At 47.2% G+C, this 18294-nt stretch overlaps 1 protein-coding gene across 11 annotated transcripts in view; it reads left to right on the top strand.

The window, feature by feature from the left end:
• Positions 1 to 1899: 1899 nt before the first annotated feature.
• ptbp1b (polypyrimidine tract binding protein 1b) overlaps positions 1900 to 18294 on the top strand; it is a 28149-nt gene continuing 11754 nt past the window's right edge. For 2 of the 11 annotated variants that reach the window (XM_076279170.1, XM_076279180.1), the window contains exons 1-10: positions 1900 to 1991; positions 2883 to 2933; positions 4280 to 4310; positions 10212 to 10275; positions 10363 to 10559; positions 14011 to 14157; positions 15352 to 15537; positions 16770 to 16880; positions 17088 to 17265; positions 17894 to 17968. In XM_076279170.1, the coding sequence (XP_076135285.1) occupies positions 1984 to 1991; positions 2883 to 2933; positions 4280 to 4310; positions 10212 to 10275; positions 10363 to 10559; positions 14011 to 14157; positions 15352 to 15537; positions 16770 to 16880; positions 17088 to 17265; positions 17894 to 17968 (1048 nt within the window). In that variant the 5' untranslated portion in view covers positions 1900 to 1983. Of the gene's footprint in view, positions 1992 to 2882; positions 2934 to 4279; positions 4311 to 10211; positions 10285 to 10362; positions 10560 to 14010; positions 14158 to 15351; positions 15538 to 16769; positions 16881 to 17087; positions 17266 to 17893; positions 17975 to 18294 lie in introns of all 11 variants that reach the window. The other 9 variants (XM_076279169.1, XM_076279179.1, XM_076279175.1 and 6 more) reach the window with 8 other exon arrangements.

Genomic DNA, 18294 nt, shown 5'->3' with positions numbered 1-18294 from the left:
ACGTGACTGCAGAGCTGTTGAGCTCATAGTGTCCCTGACGCCCTGGCGTATATCTTGCCAGATAATTCTGCCGTCTCTTGTCACCAGAGGGGCATCAACTATTTATTTTCAAGCAGGTGTGTCACCTCACACCCACCTGCCAAGGGTAATTTCCTGAAAAGGGAACAATACAGTAATTAATGATCCTCTTGTCATGTGATACAGATAGAGTCTTCAGGTTGAAACCAAAATAATACAATTACTTTTTTGTGTATTCCTGCCACAGGCTAATATAATAGGGTAAGCCAGTGTTTTTCAACCACTGTGCCGATCATCAGGTGTGCCGCAGAAAATTACCCAAATATCACTCACTGGTCCAGAAAAGCAACTGTTGCATCAAAGAATTTATAACCACATGCTCTCATTGATTGTATGATTGCACTATTTGTGGTATGCAGGCATTGTACAACGGGGGCCCCATATCCAGTATTCACAGAATCATCACATATCCAGTTCATAACAACAATTAAATTAGATATAGTCACCTACAAATGAAACAGAGGGTGCTTGTTTTATTGAGCAGGTCTTGCATAGAAGCCATAATAAGGCCATATCTGTGTATTATTTGAAATTTTAGGCTATGGTATGTTTGTTTTTTCTTCACACAGGATGTTAGTGTGCCGTGGGACATTTTAAGTGTCAAATGTGTGCCATGGCACAAAAAAGGTTAAAAAACACTGGGGTAAGCTATGACTGAAAGAAGCCGTCATCTGAGCCGATTTGGAGGCCTTTTTATTATTTCATGACATGACATAGAAGCAGAGCAAAACAGTAGTGGGGCTGGTAGCTGATGTCATGTGGGGAAGTCTACACCCAATTTCCATGCCTGACTAGCCTGTTTCATCGGACATATACCATGGGGATCTAAATCTGACATATACCACATCTGACATATACCATATCTACATCTGACATATACATGGGGATCTACATCTGACACCATCTACATCACATAGCCTCAGGCATTTACAGTCTAGTGGCAGCTAAAGTTGGTGAACTGAAACCTCTGCACCAGGTGCTTACAAGTGGCCCTGTCTCACCGGCTTGCATAGCCTACTTCAAAGATGTCCTGGAGCCTTTGATGGCAGGCAGCGCTGAAATCTGACCGACAGCCATCCCAAAAGATAAAGGTTTGATCAGGAGACTGTGTCTACTGTGACCATACAGGCACCTATGTGCCAAGAAACCAATGTAGTCCAAAAGAGGTTAGAATATCTTTCCATCATTATGCTGACACACACCATGTTCCACACAAGGATGTAAGGAGTGCTGGCCATCCATGCGAAAGGCTGATGACAAAAGGGGTTTGTGTGTGTGTGTTGGTTGACCCATACAAAATGTCCTTTCAGTCATAGCCCAAAGACAGGATGAAAGTAACCTAGATGATGAAATCGAAACTTCTTACACTTGAAATATTTATTAGGCAAACTGCAATAGGCTATCAGATATCCTGATAGGCCTAGGCCTAACCTAGTTGCGCTTTCTTTCTTTAAATCATGCAAGGGAAAATAACATTTAACGTGAAGGGCATAAATCATGATATCAGTTTTATATGTTGTTGTAGCCTATGGATTTGTTCTCTCGGTTTTTCTCATGATAGTTAATATAGTTAAGTCACGTCATCCTCATTAGTAGAGTATTAACCTACACACAAAGAAAATAAAAGAAACATGCGCCAACACAAAAAAACATGGCATGCTAATAAAAAGTTGCGTCTGCAGACTAAAAACATACACTGATAACAAAATAGTCACATCCTATCAGAAGTTACCTGTGGATTGCAACGCCCACTATTTCGCGAGGTTCCCCAATCAGTGCGCTCATCGAAGACCGCCTCGGTGCACTCTGGCCTCCGCCATTTTGTCAAGCTAACGTTATAAGAAAACTCAGCCAAGCAGCGTATTCTCTGATCTTACTTGTAGCTGGCTAGTTCCTCTTTGTGCAATGGACGGGTGAGTTCTGAAACATATTTTTTCTGTCTTGTTTTAACTAATGAACCTGCAAGCAGCGCTGTCGCATTGGTGTTACATATTGGCAAAGTTTTCCAAATTATTATCTTTATTGTAAAGAGTTAACTTTGATTAATTAGGGTTAGCCAATGTTATTTCACCAAACGTGTCAGTAACGTTAGGTTGCGATGGAAACATAACTTAGACTAACAAATGAGTCTAGCTTTTGATCCACGTTGTGATATTTTTGTTCATGAAACGGCTTGTTGTGTTGAGATATAAATAACGTTACTACGGTATAAGAAGACTTCCTTTCAGCACATGTAACTAACATTACATGTTTGAACTGAAGCGTTTTTTTTCTGTTGATAACTAACGTAACCAGTTGCCAGTCCAAGAATATTTCTTTCCTCAACCAACCTAACGTTAACGTTCACGTTACCGCAAAACGCGTTGACGATCCTTCTAGCGATGGCGATGACTGACCACCTGTGGCTATTGTGGCACATTCGTTTGAACTAGACCTGGTTGCAGTGTCCTTAGCCACCATTGTAGCCAAATCACTCTTGTGGGCGATGGAAAGTTTTTGTTTGTTTTGCAATGTGTCCGGTAGTGAGGCGCTAATTTGGCTAGCAAGTTAGATGTAGCCTCAGTCGCACGGTTCCCGACCCTGCTTGAGCATCGCTCTGCGTAGAAGTGTGAATGCAGTGGTAAGGTGATGCTCTCTCGGTTCTGCCCTGCATATTCTATCTCGGCCAAATAAACTTGGCCATGCAGTTACTTGATTCAGCTTACGTGCTTGCTGGCTGTGGATTTTAAACCAATGTGTTGTTAATGTGACGTTAACCTATTCGTCTGTCTGGTAAGGTTACTCATTCCCATTTTTCTCAACAGCCGCCTAGAGACTGACTTGTATCCTATGGGATCCACTTACGCAGAATTAGAGTAAGTGTACTCCTTGTGCATTAACACCAGTTACATAGTGCCAGGCAGGGTCAGTTATGTACATTATGTTAGTTTGCATTTCATATTATTTACTTTAATCAGTTTGCTAATTGTTTTGTAAGCTTTCAGTTTCGCTCGTGAACACAACGTTCAGTAAGCTGTTGTGTCAATAAGCATCGAGTCAATAAGAGGAAGTAGGCCTAACTTATGTCTTCGTGAAGTTAACAAACTCGCTGAACTGAAGCGTTTTTTCTTTTGTGTGGTGTAACCTTATTGTATGTTCTTAAATATTTTAGTGGTTAGTTGCCGTTGTTCATTGTGTGGGTGTCTATCTTCAGGGGCCCAGTGGAGCTTAAGTTACCTGTAACCTGAGTGGGGGAACGAGTTTGGCTGTTAAATGACTGTCTTGTTTCTTGCGTTACCTCCTGGGGGGTTGAGTGGGTGTACTGTCTACTGTGGGGTCGTGCGGCTGCCTGAAGTTCCATCCTCCTGCATTGCCAACTTTGGCTGAGGTAGAGACGCTTGGCTGTTGGGCAGCACGGCTCCTCCACTTTTATCCTCCTGGGTTCATTAGTGTTATGTCGAGGTGGACGTTTCTTTTTGTGCACTGACGTGTAGAGTAGACTAGAATAGTTTAATGTACGTTACTCAACACTTTTCTATACTATGAAGTACACATCTGAGTATCTGTCTGTAGACTAGTATGCAGTCTTCCATCTGATCTGCCCCAGTTGAGCTGGGAGGGGGGTTTGCGCACCGTGGGACACGGTATGCACATATTTTATGTTTGGGATCCACTGTGGGAAGGACGAGATGACCCTGCTGAGTAGCCTCCAAATGAGTAGAGGGAAAAAGAGAAAACATCAGAAAAATGCTCCTGTTTCATTCCATGTTTTGGAAATTGTGTGTGTAGAGCAGCTCTGTGGTGTTAATGTTCAGCTCGGGCTGGAAAGATATGCACCGTTTTTATTCAATAAGAATGTCTGGATGCCATTTTAGTCGCGTAAACACACTAGCCTAATTACTTCCTGATGGTGCAGATTTCCATGGCCTCATTGTGTGTAAACCCCCACCCAGAAGACACAGAAGCGTAGACTGGGGCCTGCGCATTAATTTGCCCTTTAAAGTCTGTTTCATCTCCCTGTTTGTCTCTGCTTGCGTAGTAGTTTTTGCCATGGTATTTTATCATGGTTACACCATGCAGTGTATATTTATGATCACATTTAGGCTTTCCGTTTAATCTAACTTTAGGCTTTCTCTTTAATCTAACTTTAGGCTTTCTGTTCAATCTAACTTTAGGCTTTCTGTTTAACCTAACTTAACATTTTTTCTGTTTCTCTTCACAGCGTTGTCCACGACATTACAGTTGGTACAAAGGTAAGCATCGCTCTCCTCCGTCTCTCCCCCATAGCGTCTGTACTACTGCGTCTTGGTAGGAGGCTGGTTGGCTACCGCCCTGAGAGGGGGCGTCTGTACTACTGCGTCTGGGTAGGAGGCTTGTTGGCTACCGCCCTGAGAGGGGGCATCTGTACTACTGCGTCTGGGTAGGAGGCTGGTTGGCTACCGCCCTGAGAGGGGAATGTGCGAATATCTGCCCTGGAGACATCTCTGCTGCTCTGCCCCTCCCCCCCCCAATGTTTAAATGATCGCTTCTCAGTGTTCTGTGGCGGTGCTGGGGGTTGTTTGGGCAGGTTGTAACTGTTAGCAAGACGTGCTGCGGCATGTTGGTCATTGTTGCCAGAGAGGAAGGGCTGTTAGCCGCCGTTTAACACTGTAAAACCTCACTAACCTGTTCAGCGCGCTCGCTCTCTGGACAATGACTGGAAATGACCGCTTTATTTGCCAAGGCCATTGCTTGTGTGAGCCAGCCTCTGCTCGGCAGGGTCCCATTTGTTTAACAATGGTCATGGCAACCAGTGACGTGGATTCACAGGCTATGGGTGTGTTCAGCGGCCTCTGTAGCTGAAATGGTTCCTGTGTGTGTGTGTGTGTGTTGTCTTAAGCAGTGTTTGCACTTCATGTTAAGACTGGTAATAGTCCAGCTTGAAATTACCTTTATTGAATATAGATTTTTTTCTCTCTCTCTCGATTAAACCAAACAATTTTTTTAGTTGTTTCTTTCAGGAAAATATATTTTGGTACAGATTCGGTGATGGGTTAGCCCCTAGTGTGGACCAGAGACCGCGCTGCAAGTTTATTGGCCATCGACATGTTCATTAGCTGTTGTGGGAACAGAGCCGTTTCCGGGGCGACGTATGGTAATTATGGGTGGTGCGCGTGGTTGCCTGGTAGCTTAATACCGTGGGTGCATTCCTGTGTCCCGCCTCCTCCCTGCTTCCTCCTCCTAGTCCTCCCTCTCCGCCTCACAAGCCGTCTCACACGTGACTCCAATTTTCCAGATTACACACACACACACACACACACACACACACACACACACACACGTACACACACACACACACACACACACACGTACACGCTAAACAAGCTTTAGTTGGAGTGATGGTATTGCATGATCAGGGGTTCTCCAGGGCAACTAATGGATCCTGCCTCTCCCCCTGGTCTCATCCTGTACCTCTGGCCGTAGTTCTGCCCTCTCAGCTCACCCCAGAGCCAGGCAACATTCCTCAGCAGACGTTTCGCACAGATAATCGTCTGTGGTATGCAACTTGCTGGGGGGGTGCACACAGAACAAAGGCCATTTCTTCTGTGTGTGTGTGTAGGTCCTTGGAGTAGCTGGTTTCACACCGTGTGTGTGTGTGTGTGTGTGTGTGTGTGTAGGTCCTTGGAGTAGCTGGTTTCTTTATTATTCCTCTTGCAAAGGCTGAGGCAGCAGTGTTTTATCTGCACAGGAAGGTGTGTGTGTCATGGCTGTAATTGTCCTCAGTGTTTCCTGTGTCCCTTGCTGGGCTGCTCATTCCCAACAGCGCACCTCAAAGAGCCGTCCTTTAAAGCGCAGCCCCAACAGGAAGTGGCTCACCTCAAAGAGCCGTCCTTTAAAGCGCAGCCCCAACAGGAAGTGGCTCCATTGTAAAACAGCCCAGATTTCCCCTCGCTGCTGTTGGCTGAGCTCACGGATGACACCAGTGATGGTTTTTATCGCTAGCAGGCAGCCATGCCCTCAAGGTGAGGTGTGTGTGTGTGTGTGTGTGTGTGTGTGTGTTTGTGTGTGTGTGTGGGTGGGTGAAGCAGCAGTAAAGAAACTGGATCTGAAAGCATGAGCTCCATGCTGTTTGAGCTGTGCTTGGTTTCGCTGCTCATTCCCAACAGCGCACCGTGTGTGTGTCTGTGTGTGTGTGTCTGTGTCTGTGTCTGTGTGTGTGTGTGTGTGTGTGGTTTCGCTGTGAGGCTTTAACCCCTTTGTGCCCGGCAGAGGGGAGATCACTGGGGTGTTAATTGCGGCTCTTGTGGCCGAGCGGGCCGATGCATATGAGGGTGGACGACGACTCTTTTATGCTCCAACAGCTGGTTGTTTACCTTTAACGGCGATCGATGGCAGCCTCGTTTTCAAAGCCCTGATGAAACGGTGGGAGAGCAGAGGGAGGTGAATGGATTCCTTTCAGAGTATGCAAATATGTTTAGCCCCCTTCCCCTGCTCACTTACACACATGAGTACCCCAAACATTAACACACACACACACTCTGTCTGCCTCACTGATTAGATAACACTACACAACAGGCGGTGAGGGCCTGCCAAGTGCTATGGACCATTAGCAGCAGATTCCTACTCCGTCTTTACCTGGAGACTAGATTCCTACTCAGTCTTTACCTGGAGACTAGATTCCTACTCAGTCTTTACCTGGGGAGTAGATTAGAGTCCAGCAAAGCTGCAGTAGCCGCACTCTGATGAAGAGGTCTGATTGAGGTCTGATTGTCAGGTAGCCGCACTCTGATGAGATCTGATGGATGTCTGATTGTCAGATAGCCGCACTCTGATGAGATCTGATGTCTGAGGTCTAATTGTCCAAAATGGCCGTTTATCCATAAACCGGAATGTAAACACGTAAACATGATCTAGTAGTGTGTGTGTGTGTGTGTGTGTGTGGGTGGTTCAGCGATCCAGTGCTCCTGTACACACTAGGTGTGTGTGTGTGATCTGTGGTTCAGTGAGTTTCCAGTGCTCCTGTAGACTCTGTGAAGATGCCCCCCCCCCCCCCCACACACACACACACACACACACACACACACGCTTGCTCATGCTCATCGTGGGTCATGCAGGGTGGAGAGAGGCGCACCTGGCCCAGGAGACAATCCTCTTTGTGTGCTCAGACGCCCCGCCCCACTCACCTGCCGTCGCCACCACACCGTCGCCATGGTGAGCCAGAGGCATTCGCTGCTGCCATGGAAACGGCCCCATTCATTGTGTAAATAGTTTCGGGCTTCCCCCGCTCTTGTGTCCATCTCCAGTTTCTCCCCCACGCCTGGAATCTCTCTAACCTGCTGTAGTCGTTACACACACACACACCCCCTCCCCTGGACATTGATGGCCCTCTTCCTTGAACATCAACCTCTTTTTCCCTCTTCACTTTATATAGTCTTTTAGTGTGTGTGTGTGTGTGTGTGCGCGCTCTAAGGAGACAGGTCAGGGTAAGGGTCTCTATGAACAGCTGTGTGTGTGTGTGTGTGTGTGTGCGCTGCGGTACTATAAGTGCAGGAACAAAAGCGTCAGGGCTTAAAATTAATTTTTCTAAATGGGGGGGAATTCCCCCCTTAGGTTATTAATGTAGGGGGGATTTACACAATTTGGAGGGGGGGGGGTCGATTCTGATACCAAGTCAAGAATTGCGATTTCGATACTTCTTCGACACTTTTTTAAAAAAGTGTTTGATTTTGGGGCCCCCACCACCCTGACGTCATCAGTAATATATACTGTAGTGGGATCATTCACAACAGTGGACATCCTAGATTCTGCTTGACTCTCCACACACACACACACAAACACACACTGAAAATGATTGCTTATGTGATATGTTTCTATTTCATATATTTTTTTAATTCATATAGAGTGTATTTAGTTAATAATGTATTTTTTAATGTATAGCATTTTACTAGTAATTACTAGTAGCTAAACATATTTAGTAATTTGAATGCTTCATATTGACGTTTAACCTATAACACTTATCTTTAATGTGGTGTGCAGGTCTAATTGAGTGCACATTGGTGATGAGTAGGTGTAATTGAGTGCCTGTCACTTTAAGAAAATACGTGAGTAATTAGCCTCCCTTCAGCCTGACTGTTTTAATTTAGGCTAGTCGCTAGTGAATAAAAGTTGTGCATATGTGGATGCAAATCATTATGTTTTCTATGTCATTAGATGCAATAAATGTTCAAAAAACTAACAAGTCGAAGACAATCTTTCTGGGATCAAGTGTTGACGTGACCTGAGCTAGCAGGATAGTTACCAAGGAGCTCTTTCCAGATGTAAAAGTTTGGCATGGTTGCGTAGCCTATTTGCTATTGGCTAGAGTTGCGGGACTTGAACAAATTATGCGCAATCCCGCAGTGAAATTTAAACCCTGAGCGTGCTGTATTCCGTGGCCTGCAGTGTGTATCGGCTCTCAGGCCTGCGGAGCTCACCCCCCCCCCCCAGGCAGGCAGTAACGTGCCCCCCCCCCTACCCCCCAGGGTGGAGAGGAGCGGGCGCCCCACCCACAGCCTACAGTACATGTGGTTCTCATTCAGCCCAGAGCTGAGGAATCCTCTGGGGGGGGGGGGGGGGGGGGTCTGCAAGGCTCCAGCAAGCTGCTAAACCCTCTGTGTGTGTGTGTGTGTGTGTGTGTGTGTGTGTGTGTGTGTGTGTGTGTGTTGCTCTGATTGTCACATGGAAGTACTTGGCCTTGTGGCTGACATTTACCCCAGACTTGCATGCACAGAGACGCCATGTTTGCTTGGGTTTGTACAGCTGTTGACACGGGGGGTGTGTGTGTGTGAGAGAGATATTTTGCATGTTTCAGTTCAAGCGGTTGTTCTTCCTGCTTGCCCACTCATTCCTGCAGCCTGAACAAGCCAGAAACCAGTTCCTGACTGTTTCCACTCCCTCCCCCAAACCCTGTCCGTCAGGCCTGGAGGTTTGGGAGGGGCGCGGAGCTGTGTGGGTGGGTGGTTGGGTGACCCCACCTTTCCCCAGGCCAGGCCGCAGGCATGTGCAGCTTCAAACAGGAAGTCTCAACCCTCACCAAGGGAGGATGCCTGGCTGCCTCCAACGTGCTCTGCTCTCTCTCTCACGCACACACACACACACACATACTTTCTCTTCCTACCCCTCTGACGCTCTCTCACACACACACACACACACACACTCTCTTCTCCCTCCTCCTCTGTGGTTGTCCCCCCTGCTCTTGTTGGTATGTGTCCTGATCCAGAATAAACAACCCAAAGCATTAAGCATGGCCTTATTGGGACTTTTCTAAAGGCCAGCATCCTGCTCAAGACCCCCCCCCCCCCCCCCCCCCCCCCCCCACACACACACACACACACACACACACACACACACCCTTCCTGTTGGGGACACTGTCCGTCACATGACCAGTCCCTCTGTCCCGAGAGACATGCAGTATGGTATACTCCACTGAGATTGATTAGTCACGTCTGATGGTCTACTCCACCTCTTGATTGAAGGGAAACTTGGCAGGATTTGCTATATTTCCCCCTCTGCTGGAGAAGTTGTGCATTATGCTATTTCAAACTGTGGAAAAAAGTAACGATAAAGCACATGGATTTGTTTACGAGCTAGCGAAACGGTTAGCATAAGTTCAGCAGAACTATGTGGATGTTACAAGGTAAGAAACACGATTTAAAACGACTTTCTTGTTTCTCACTTCTCTTAACGGGACGGTAGTCTCAATGTTGCAAGGTTGGTTTTCCGCCTGGGGACGCTAGGGGCAGCGGGGAAAGTCAGCATTTTCACCGGAACAGGTCATTTAACCATCCAAATGATTTTTAAACGGGTTTATTACGTTGAAATAGTTGCCAAGTTCCCCTTTAAGGAAATGGATTTAGATTTTTTTTTAGTTGCGAGAGTTGCTAAGAGGTCAGGTCACTTGTTCAAGCAGATAGGATGGACTCATAGAAACTAAGAGGTCACTTGTCTTGAGGGCGTCCATTTCATGCTATAGCCATGTGATGAGCATGCGTTGGGTGTCGGGAGAATGATCTGGAAAGCTGAGCCAGCCTCCTGCCCTGTTGTGTGTGTGTGTGTGTGTGTGTGTGTGTGTTTATTTTTCCTATGTGTGAGTGAGAGACCCTTCTGAAGTGACCGGGTGTGTGTGTGTGTTGCAGAGAGGATCCGACGAGCTGTTCTCCTGCGTGTCCAACGGGCCGTACATCATGAGCGCAGCAGCAGGTTTGTATGGTAATGCCGCCTCCTCTAATCCGCGTGCCGGTCCATCCCTCCTGCTCCCCCACTGTGACCCCGTCGCCCTGACAACAGTCTCCTGTCCTCTGCCTCCTCCAGCCAACGGCAACGACAGCAAGAAGTTCAAAGGTGACGTGCGCAGTCCAGGCGTCCCGTCCCGCGTCATCCACGTACGCAAGCTTCCCAGCGACATCAACGAGGCCGAAGTCATCTCTCTAGGCCTGCCCTTCGGCAAGGTCACCAACCTGCTCATGCTGAAAGCAAAGAACCAGGTACACACACACACACACACACACACACACACACCAATTTAGAGGTCTACCCACACACACACACCAATTTAGAGGTCTACTTACAGTCTGAACATAAGCACAGAGTAGTGTATGCCAGAGTGTGTGTGTGTAGGTAGACCTCTAAATTGGTGTGTGTGTGTGTGTGTAGGTGTGGGATAATTGAATGTTTAGTATACCTTATATACATGTAGGGTTGGGTATCGTTTCAATTTAAACGATTCAGATTCCAATTCCGATTTCTTATTTCGATTACGGTTCTTAACGATTCTTGATTTCGTTTTTTTTTAAAGGCAGGGTCAAAAAAAGTTTAGGATATTTTAAATGAGCTAGCTAACCAACGGTCTTTCTCAGGGTATCTGCACATTTTCCAAGTGCAAATTTAAAGACTTTTTAAGACCTTTTCAAGACATCTAAATGAAAATTAAGACTATACCACAACAAAAATGACTGTTTATGAAATAGTTTTTTTTCCCTACTAATTTTAACCCCCACCCCATTTTGGATGTCTACAGAAGTTACCAAATATATTTTGGCGAAAGAAAAATAATTGTGTGTGAATTACCTTCACAGCTATAAATGCCCAACTTTAGGGTCTGGGCTGCTTGCTTTTGAAGCTGGCTGTACATATCTGGTTTTGCTTACTGCTGAGGCTGACTGTTCTTCACCTGTGTCTGTAGTAGCCTAGGCTACTTGCCAAAGACATGTGCACTGGACTGGATTCCCTTCAATATTTCTTTTCAAAGTTAGACTAAGCTATTTACATATTTAATAAGCCTACTTTATATAATTTACTATGTGTAGGGTTGGGCGAATGAGGCTTTGGAAGGTTCTTCCTGATTGTATCGCAAGTGTTTCGAAGTGTCAAAAGCATCGAATACAAAACAGTGACATCTGGTGGTTAGCAGACATAACGGCGGCGCTCATTAGCGATTAAAAAGTGTTTTTCAACCTTTTTTGTGCCACGGCACACTTTTGACACTTAAAATGTCCCACGGCACACTAACATCCTGTGTGAAGAAATAAGAAACATACCATAGCCTAAAATTTCAAATAATAGCTACACAGATATGGCCTTATTATGGCTTCTATGCAAGACCTGCTCAATAAAACAAGCGCCCTCTGTTTCATTTGTAGGTGACTATCTAATTTAATTGTTGTTATGAACTGGATATGTGATGATTCTGTGAATACTGGATATGGGGCCCCTTTGTACAATGCCTGCATACCACAAATAGTGCAATTATACAATCAATGAGAGCATGTTATAAATTCTTTGATGCAAAGGTTGCTTTTCTGGACCAGTGAGTGACATTTGGGTAATTTTCTGCGGCACACCTGATGATCGGCACAGTGGTTGAAAAACACTGGATTAAACAATTACAGACGAAGCCACATGCCGACCAAATGGCCCTTCTCTGACACTGTTAAAACAGCGGAGAGACAACGTGTTCTGTTCCCTTTTGAGTAAAAACTATTAGGCCTACAGTCATTGGAATAAACATTATAGTTTTGATATGCTTTTAATAATTCAAATTGAAAATGTAATGTGCTTGGTTTTAAATAATGCTATGTTTCCGTGAAAATCTTAAAATGGCCTTTGGAGGGTGGTAGCGTGTTCGTATAGCGCGCGCGCGACCGCGGTTCAAATCCCGCCATGTTCATAATTGCCATGAGTTAGCATTATTTGATATTGCATGCTTCTCTATAGTGTTTGTGTTTAAGACTTCATTTGATGTTTTGCAAAAACGAAGGGCAAAATAACGTAGGCTAATTGCTGCAGATGACCACAGTAGTGTCAGATAACAGAAAACATATAAAGGGCATTGTGAAAACATGGGGCATTGTGTACAGTGGGGATTGTGAAGTGCTTGTGTAGGGCTACAATTTTAGAAGGGTGCTTGTGCAACAAAACATGTGTTGGACTTTAAAGGTTTATCGAACCCGTAACGCTTTAGGGGTTTGATACAAGCACCAGTGCCCCTGTGTCAAAGGTCCCATTTAAACTTTTCAGTGACGTCCGAAGCTTCGACCTTACAACTTTGATACACGCTCCGATACATTGTGCGGAAGTGATACGAGCTTCGGTGCCTCAGTGTCAGACTTCCCATCCCTAACTATGTGCATCTATTGTCCAACATGCAGCACAGCAAATTAAAGTTAATCCACTACTTTACATTTTGCATACCAGTTGTATCTAAACCAACCAAATCTTGACTGAAACATTGTAAAACCATTGACTTGTTTTAAATTAAGAGACAGGTCCTCAAGCACGCACGTATTATGAACGCACGTGTTTTTTTTTTTTTTTATGTAGCAGTCGCCGACATTAAAAAAATGTGCGGTTATATTTCACAACTTGCGAAGTAGGCCTAGCCTACTGGAAAACGCTGGCAAGCAAGCTGCTGGCAGATATTACAGGTAGGCTATTATAACTTGTACAGTATGTACGGTATTTCCTCCTGATTGCGAAGCACTGCACATAATTTGACCAGCAGTCTTCGCGTTCATAGTTTGTGAAACGATGCTGCGTCCGAGCAAAGACTTTAGATGCCAAGCCCAACTCCAAAAAGGAGAACAAATGAGCGTCTGGCTTCAGGCTGCGCCTGAATATAATATTATAAGCATTTTATTTCGTACATAGGCCTACTGTATTATTACCGTTTTCACACCTTTAACCAAACCCGTGAAAAACATCTTCACTCTGCAACCACTACACTTCCTCCCGTAGCCTAATAGCCTAGTCACTTATACAATTGCGTTTTAAATACACGAAACTGGATGGAGATATCACTCGCTCTCTTGCACTCGCTGGCGGTCCCAAACGCACATTTAATACCTCTCTTTTGAAGATTCAGTTGTATTTAAGACTTTTTAAGGATCCACGGGAACCCTGCTTTTGAATGAAATAGTCTGACCTTCTCCATGAATTTTAATTCTATGAACTATGCGCTTCTTCGTTGGTGTTCAGCCGTTTCTTCTTCCGGTCGGCGGACTGGGAACTTTTGAACGATTCCGGGAAAATCGCAAAGATAGTCACGGTTCCAACCAATACTCTACATTCGATACCCAAGCCTATATACATGTAGTGAAATCTAATTGTCATCTCCCTACTCTGACCCTTGTGTTTTCTGAAACTCCTATTTTGCAATGTTTAGTTAAATTAACCCCTGTGTAACCGAACTGTGGGTAACCCTCAGGACGGGGGGTCGTAAACATTTCTTATCTCTGTTAAAATACCAGATGGTTAAGTGACCACTGGAGGGTGACAACTTGTGATTTTCCATGGGTGTGGGGTAGGGGTATAAGAGTTGGCTTCACCCACAGATGTGTGGGCTTGTTATTTGACATTTCATGTGGGTAACATGCTCCCGGCGTCGTGAATAAAGCTGCACTCTCACACCAGTTGTCTTGATTAATTTTGACCACACAGGCCTTCATTGAGATGAACTCTGAGGAGGCGGCCCAGACCATGGTCAGCTACTACTCGTCCGTGACGCCCGTCATCAGGAACCACCCTGTGTACATGCAGTACTCCAACCACAAGGAGCTCAAAACAGACAACTCGCCCAACCAAGTGGTACGACACACACACACACACACACACTCAGACGTCAAGCTTTTGGCCTTCCTGCTCAGTCTCCAACAGGCCGTGGGAATCTAGAGATGGGACGAGTGAGCGCTTGTACTGGGGGGGGCATGAGGCAGTCCTGATGTGAGGGGAGGGGCATGAAGGCAGTCCTGATGTGAGGGGAGGGGCATGAAGGCAGTCCTGATGTGAGGGGAGGGGCATGAGGCAGTCCTGATGTGAGGGGAGGGGCATGAGGCAGTCCTGATGTGAGCAGCAGGCGTCTCTGGTTTGCTTGGCCAGCATTTCCTGAAGGCTCTTGGTTCTGCTGACTCATTTGGAAATATTTAGCTTCAGCAGTTAAACATGTATCTCATGGCATTCCAGCAAATGCACTGTGTGTGTGTGTGTGTGTGTGTGTGTGTGTGTGTGTGTGTGCTTCCCCCTCCCACTCGCTTGTGTGAAGTGGTTTAGTGTTTGCTCTGAGTCTGTGTACAATAACAAATTTATTGGCCAGCACTTCTTGTGAGGAGTGAGTGTGTGTTTAGTTCCCTCCCACTCACTTGGCCTGTGTGTGTGTGTGTGTGTGTGTGTGTGTGCGCGCGCGCCAGTTCCTCCCACTTTCTAAACAGTTTCTGGGGAGACGTCCTGATGCTCGTGACCGGTGCATTCCACAGCTGTGTCTCACACACACACACACACACTGATGTTTGCGCTTCTCTGTAGCTTTGTTTACCTTCCCTTTGAGTGGCCACCGCACAGGTGTGAGGAGGAGAAAGAAGACGGGGGAGGGGGGGGTAGGTAGGGGAGGGGGGGAGGGGGGGAGGGGGACGTCATGCGGAGTTCTCCTCTCTCCATCTTGCCCTGGGTGGAGAGGACAGGATGGGGGAGGAGATTGAGTCGTGGAATTCTCCTGTTTTCTCCGTCTCGTCGTCTCTGATGAAGACGTGTTTAGTTTACGCCTGACCGCTCACTGGAATGCTATCATGTGTACACACACACACACACACACACACAGCACCTCATGAGCCTGAGAGGATGGGGGTGAAGGAAGCTTGTCTGTTTGTGTTGGTGGGGGTGGAAGGGATTGGGATGCATATCTGAGGTCCCTTTGGGTTGGTGTTGGTACTTGTAGGAACACACACACTCAAATGTTGGTTGGTTGGTTGGGGAGGTAATTGTCGCTCCTCCTCCTCTCTCTGTTAGAGAGCCCAAGCTGCGCTGCAGGCGGTGAACGCCGTCCAGACCGGCGGCATGGTAACGGGCGGCATGGTAACGGGCGGCATGGTGATGGCTGGAGTGGACGGCGCCGGCCCAGGCGGCCCAAGCCCCGTCCTCCGGGTCATCGTGGAGAACCTCTTCTACCCAGTAACCCTGGATGTGTTGCATCAGGTACGCACCACACACACACACACACACACACACACACACACACACACACACATAAACCTCTTCTACCCAGTAACCCTGGATGTGTTGCATCAGGTACACACACACACACACACACACACACACACACACACACACACACACACACACATAAACCTCTTCTACCCAGTAACCCTGGATGTGTTGCATCAGGTACGCACCACACACACACACACACACACACACACACATAAACCTCTTCTACCCAGTAACCCTGGATGTGTTGCATCAGGTACGCACCACACACACACACACACACACACACACACACACACACACACACACACACACACATAAACCTCTTCTACCCAGTAACCCTGGATGTGTTGCATCAGGTACGCACCACACACACACACACACACACACACACAAACCTCTTCTACCCAGTAACCCTGGATGTGTTGCATCAGGTACGCACCACACACACACACACACACACATAAACCTCTTCTACCCAGTAACCCTGGATGTGTTGCATCAGGTACGCACCACACACACACACACACACACACAAACCTCTTCTACCCAGTAACCCTGGATGTGTTGCATCAGGTACGCACCACACACACACACACACACACACATAAACCTCTTCTACCCAGTAACCCTGGATGTGTTGCATCAGGTACGCACCACACACACACACACACACACACACACACACACAAACCTCTTCTACCCAGTAACCCTGGATGTGTTGCATCAGGTACGCACCACACACACACACACACACATAAACCTCTTCTACCCAGTAACCCTGGATGTGTTGCATCAGGTACGCACCACACACACACACACACACACACACACACACACACACACACACACACAAACCTCTTCTACCCAGTAACCCTGGATGTGTTGCATCAGGTACGCACCACACACAGGCATAAACAAACACGCGCACACATAAACACACGCGTGCAAAAAACACACACGCATAAGCAAACACACACGCGCACACAAACATAAACAAGCACACACACACACACACACACACACACACACACACACACACACACACACACCTAGTTTATTCAGTGCTGTGTGACAAACACCCTGTCACACACACACACTTTCAACACACCACAGGGCTGTTGATTTTCATTAGCTGTTTATACACACACACACACACACACACCCCTAGTGTGATGTTCATTAGCTGTGTATTCAGTTGAGCTTCCTTTTCTCCTCAGATCTTCTCCAAGTTTGGCACGGTGCTGAAGGTCATCACGTTCACCAAGAACAACCAGTTCCAGGCCCTCCTGCAGTATCCCGACGCCCTGACCGCTCAGCACTCCAAACTGGTACGAGACGCCATCTCGCCTCATTTGCTCCGTTGTGCACGAGTCTGGTAGAGCCAGTGCCCTTGATTCTCCTGGGACTGACTGTTGCAGTATAAGCTCCACCAACGTAGCACTTCAGTTAACGAGCCTTTCACGTAACAAGTTTTCAGTTCTCGTTGCTCTGGTCTCACTTCCCTGTGTGTGTGTGTGTCTGTGTGTCTGTCTCAGGCCCTGGATGGGCAGAACATCTACAACGCCTGCTGCACGCTGCGGATCAGCTACTCCAAGCTGACCAGCCTGAACGTCAAGTACAACAACGACAAGAGCCGCGACTACACGAGGCCAGACCTGCCCACCGGCGACAGCCAGCCGCCCCTCGAGCACCAGGCCATGGCGGCCGCCTTCGGTGAGCAAGCGCCCACACGCCCATGCGGCTCATCCACGCGTCGGAGGAGCGGCCTGTTTGCAAACCGTTTAGTTTCACGCGTGACTAGCACATTAGCATATTGGTGAGGGCAAATATGGGTGTTATCAGGGCAGCTTCCTCCCACGTGTGACTAGCACATTAGCATATTGGTGAGGGCAAATATGGGTGTTATCAGGGCAGCTTCCTCCCACAGTATGGTGTTGCTGGGGGTCAAATATGACTCTCTTACCACATTAGGTTCTTATTCGCTATACCAACATGATGCTGAGGGGAAAGTGCAGCTGTCACTTCCTGTTAGCGTAGCAAGTCTGTTAGCGTAGCAAGTTTTTCTTGCCCTCTCTTACTGCACATCTGTCCTGGTCTCTCTCTCTCTCTCTCTCTTTCTTTCTTTGTTTCTTTCTTTCTTTCTTTCTCTCACTCTCACACACACACACACATCTGTCCTGGTCTCTCTCTCTCTCTCCCCCCTCTCCCCCCCCCCCCCCCACCCCACATCTGTCCTGGTCTCTCTCTCTCTCCCCCCCCCCCCCCCCCCCCCCCCCCACATCTGTCCGGGCCAGTGCTGGTGTGTGCGTCTCACTCTCCTCTCTTCTCTACTGGCCCACAGCGGCACCAGGAATCATCTCCGGTCCGTTCGCTGGAGCCCACGGGTTCCCCCCGGCCTTCGCCATCCAGCAGGCGGGTGAGTGTGAGTCTGGAGTGCAGCTCCTTCTCCCTGTGTGTGTCTGTGTGTGTTATAGGTGCAGAATCTGTGTGTGTGATCTGGGTTCAGCCCACTTAAGCTGTGCGCACTATTCCATAGGACCCGTGATGACCACAACAAAAAAACACACTGCATTCCTGTAAAGTACTATGTAGAGACCGCACCAGTGTGTGCGTATGACTAAAATGGTTCAGTGCTATAAAGAGAAGTTGACCACAGAAATGCCCAGCTGCCTTCCAGATTGAATAACTTTTCCTTTTTTCCCTCCCTCTCCCTCCCTCCCTCTCTCCCTCCTTCCGTTCGTT

The sequence above is a fragment of the Alosa pseudoharengus genome, unplaced genomic scaffold, assembly GCF_046254945.1.
Source record: "Alosa pseudoharengus isolate Yale_2024_CS ecotype anadromous, Long Island Sound unplaced genomic scaffold, YU_APseudo_1.1 YU_APseudo_1.1_scf_11, whole genome shotgun sequence".
In the NCBI taxonomy this organism is placed as follows: domain Eukaryota; kingdom Metazoa; phylum Chordata; class Actinopteri; order Clupeiformes; family Clupeidae; genus Alosa; species Alosa pseudoharengus.
This window is presented reverse-complemented; position numbering and strand designations above follow the sequence as displayed.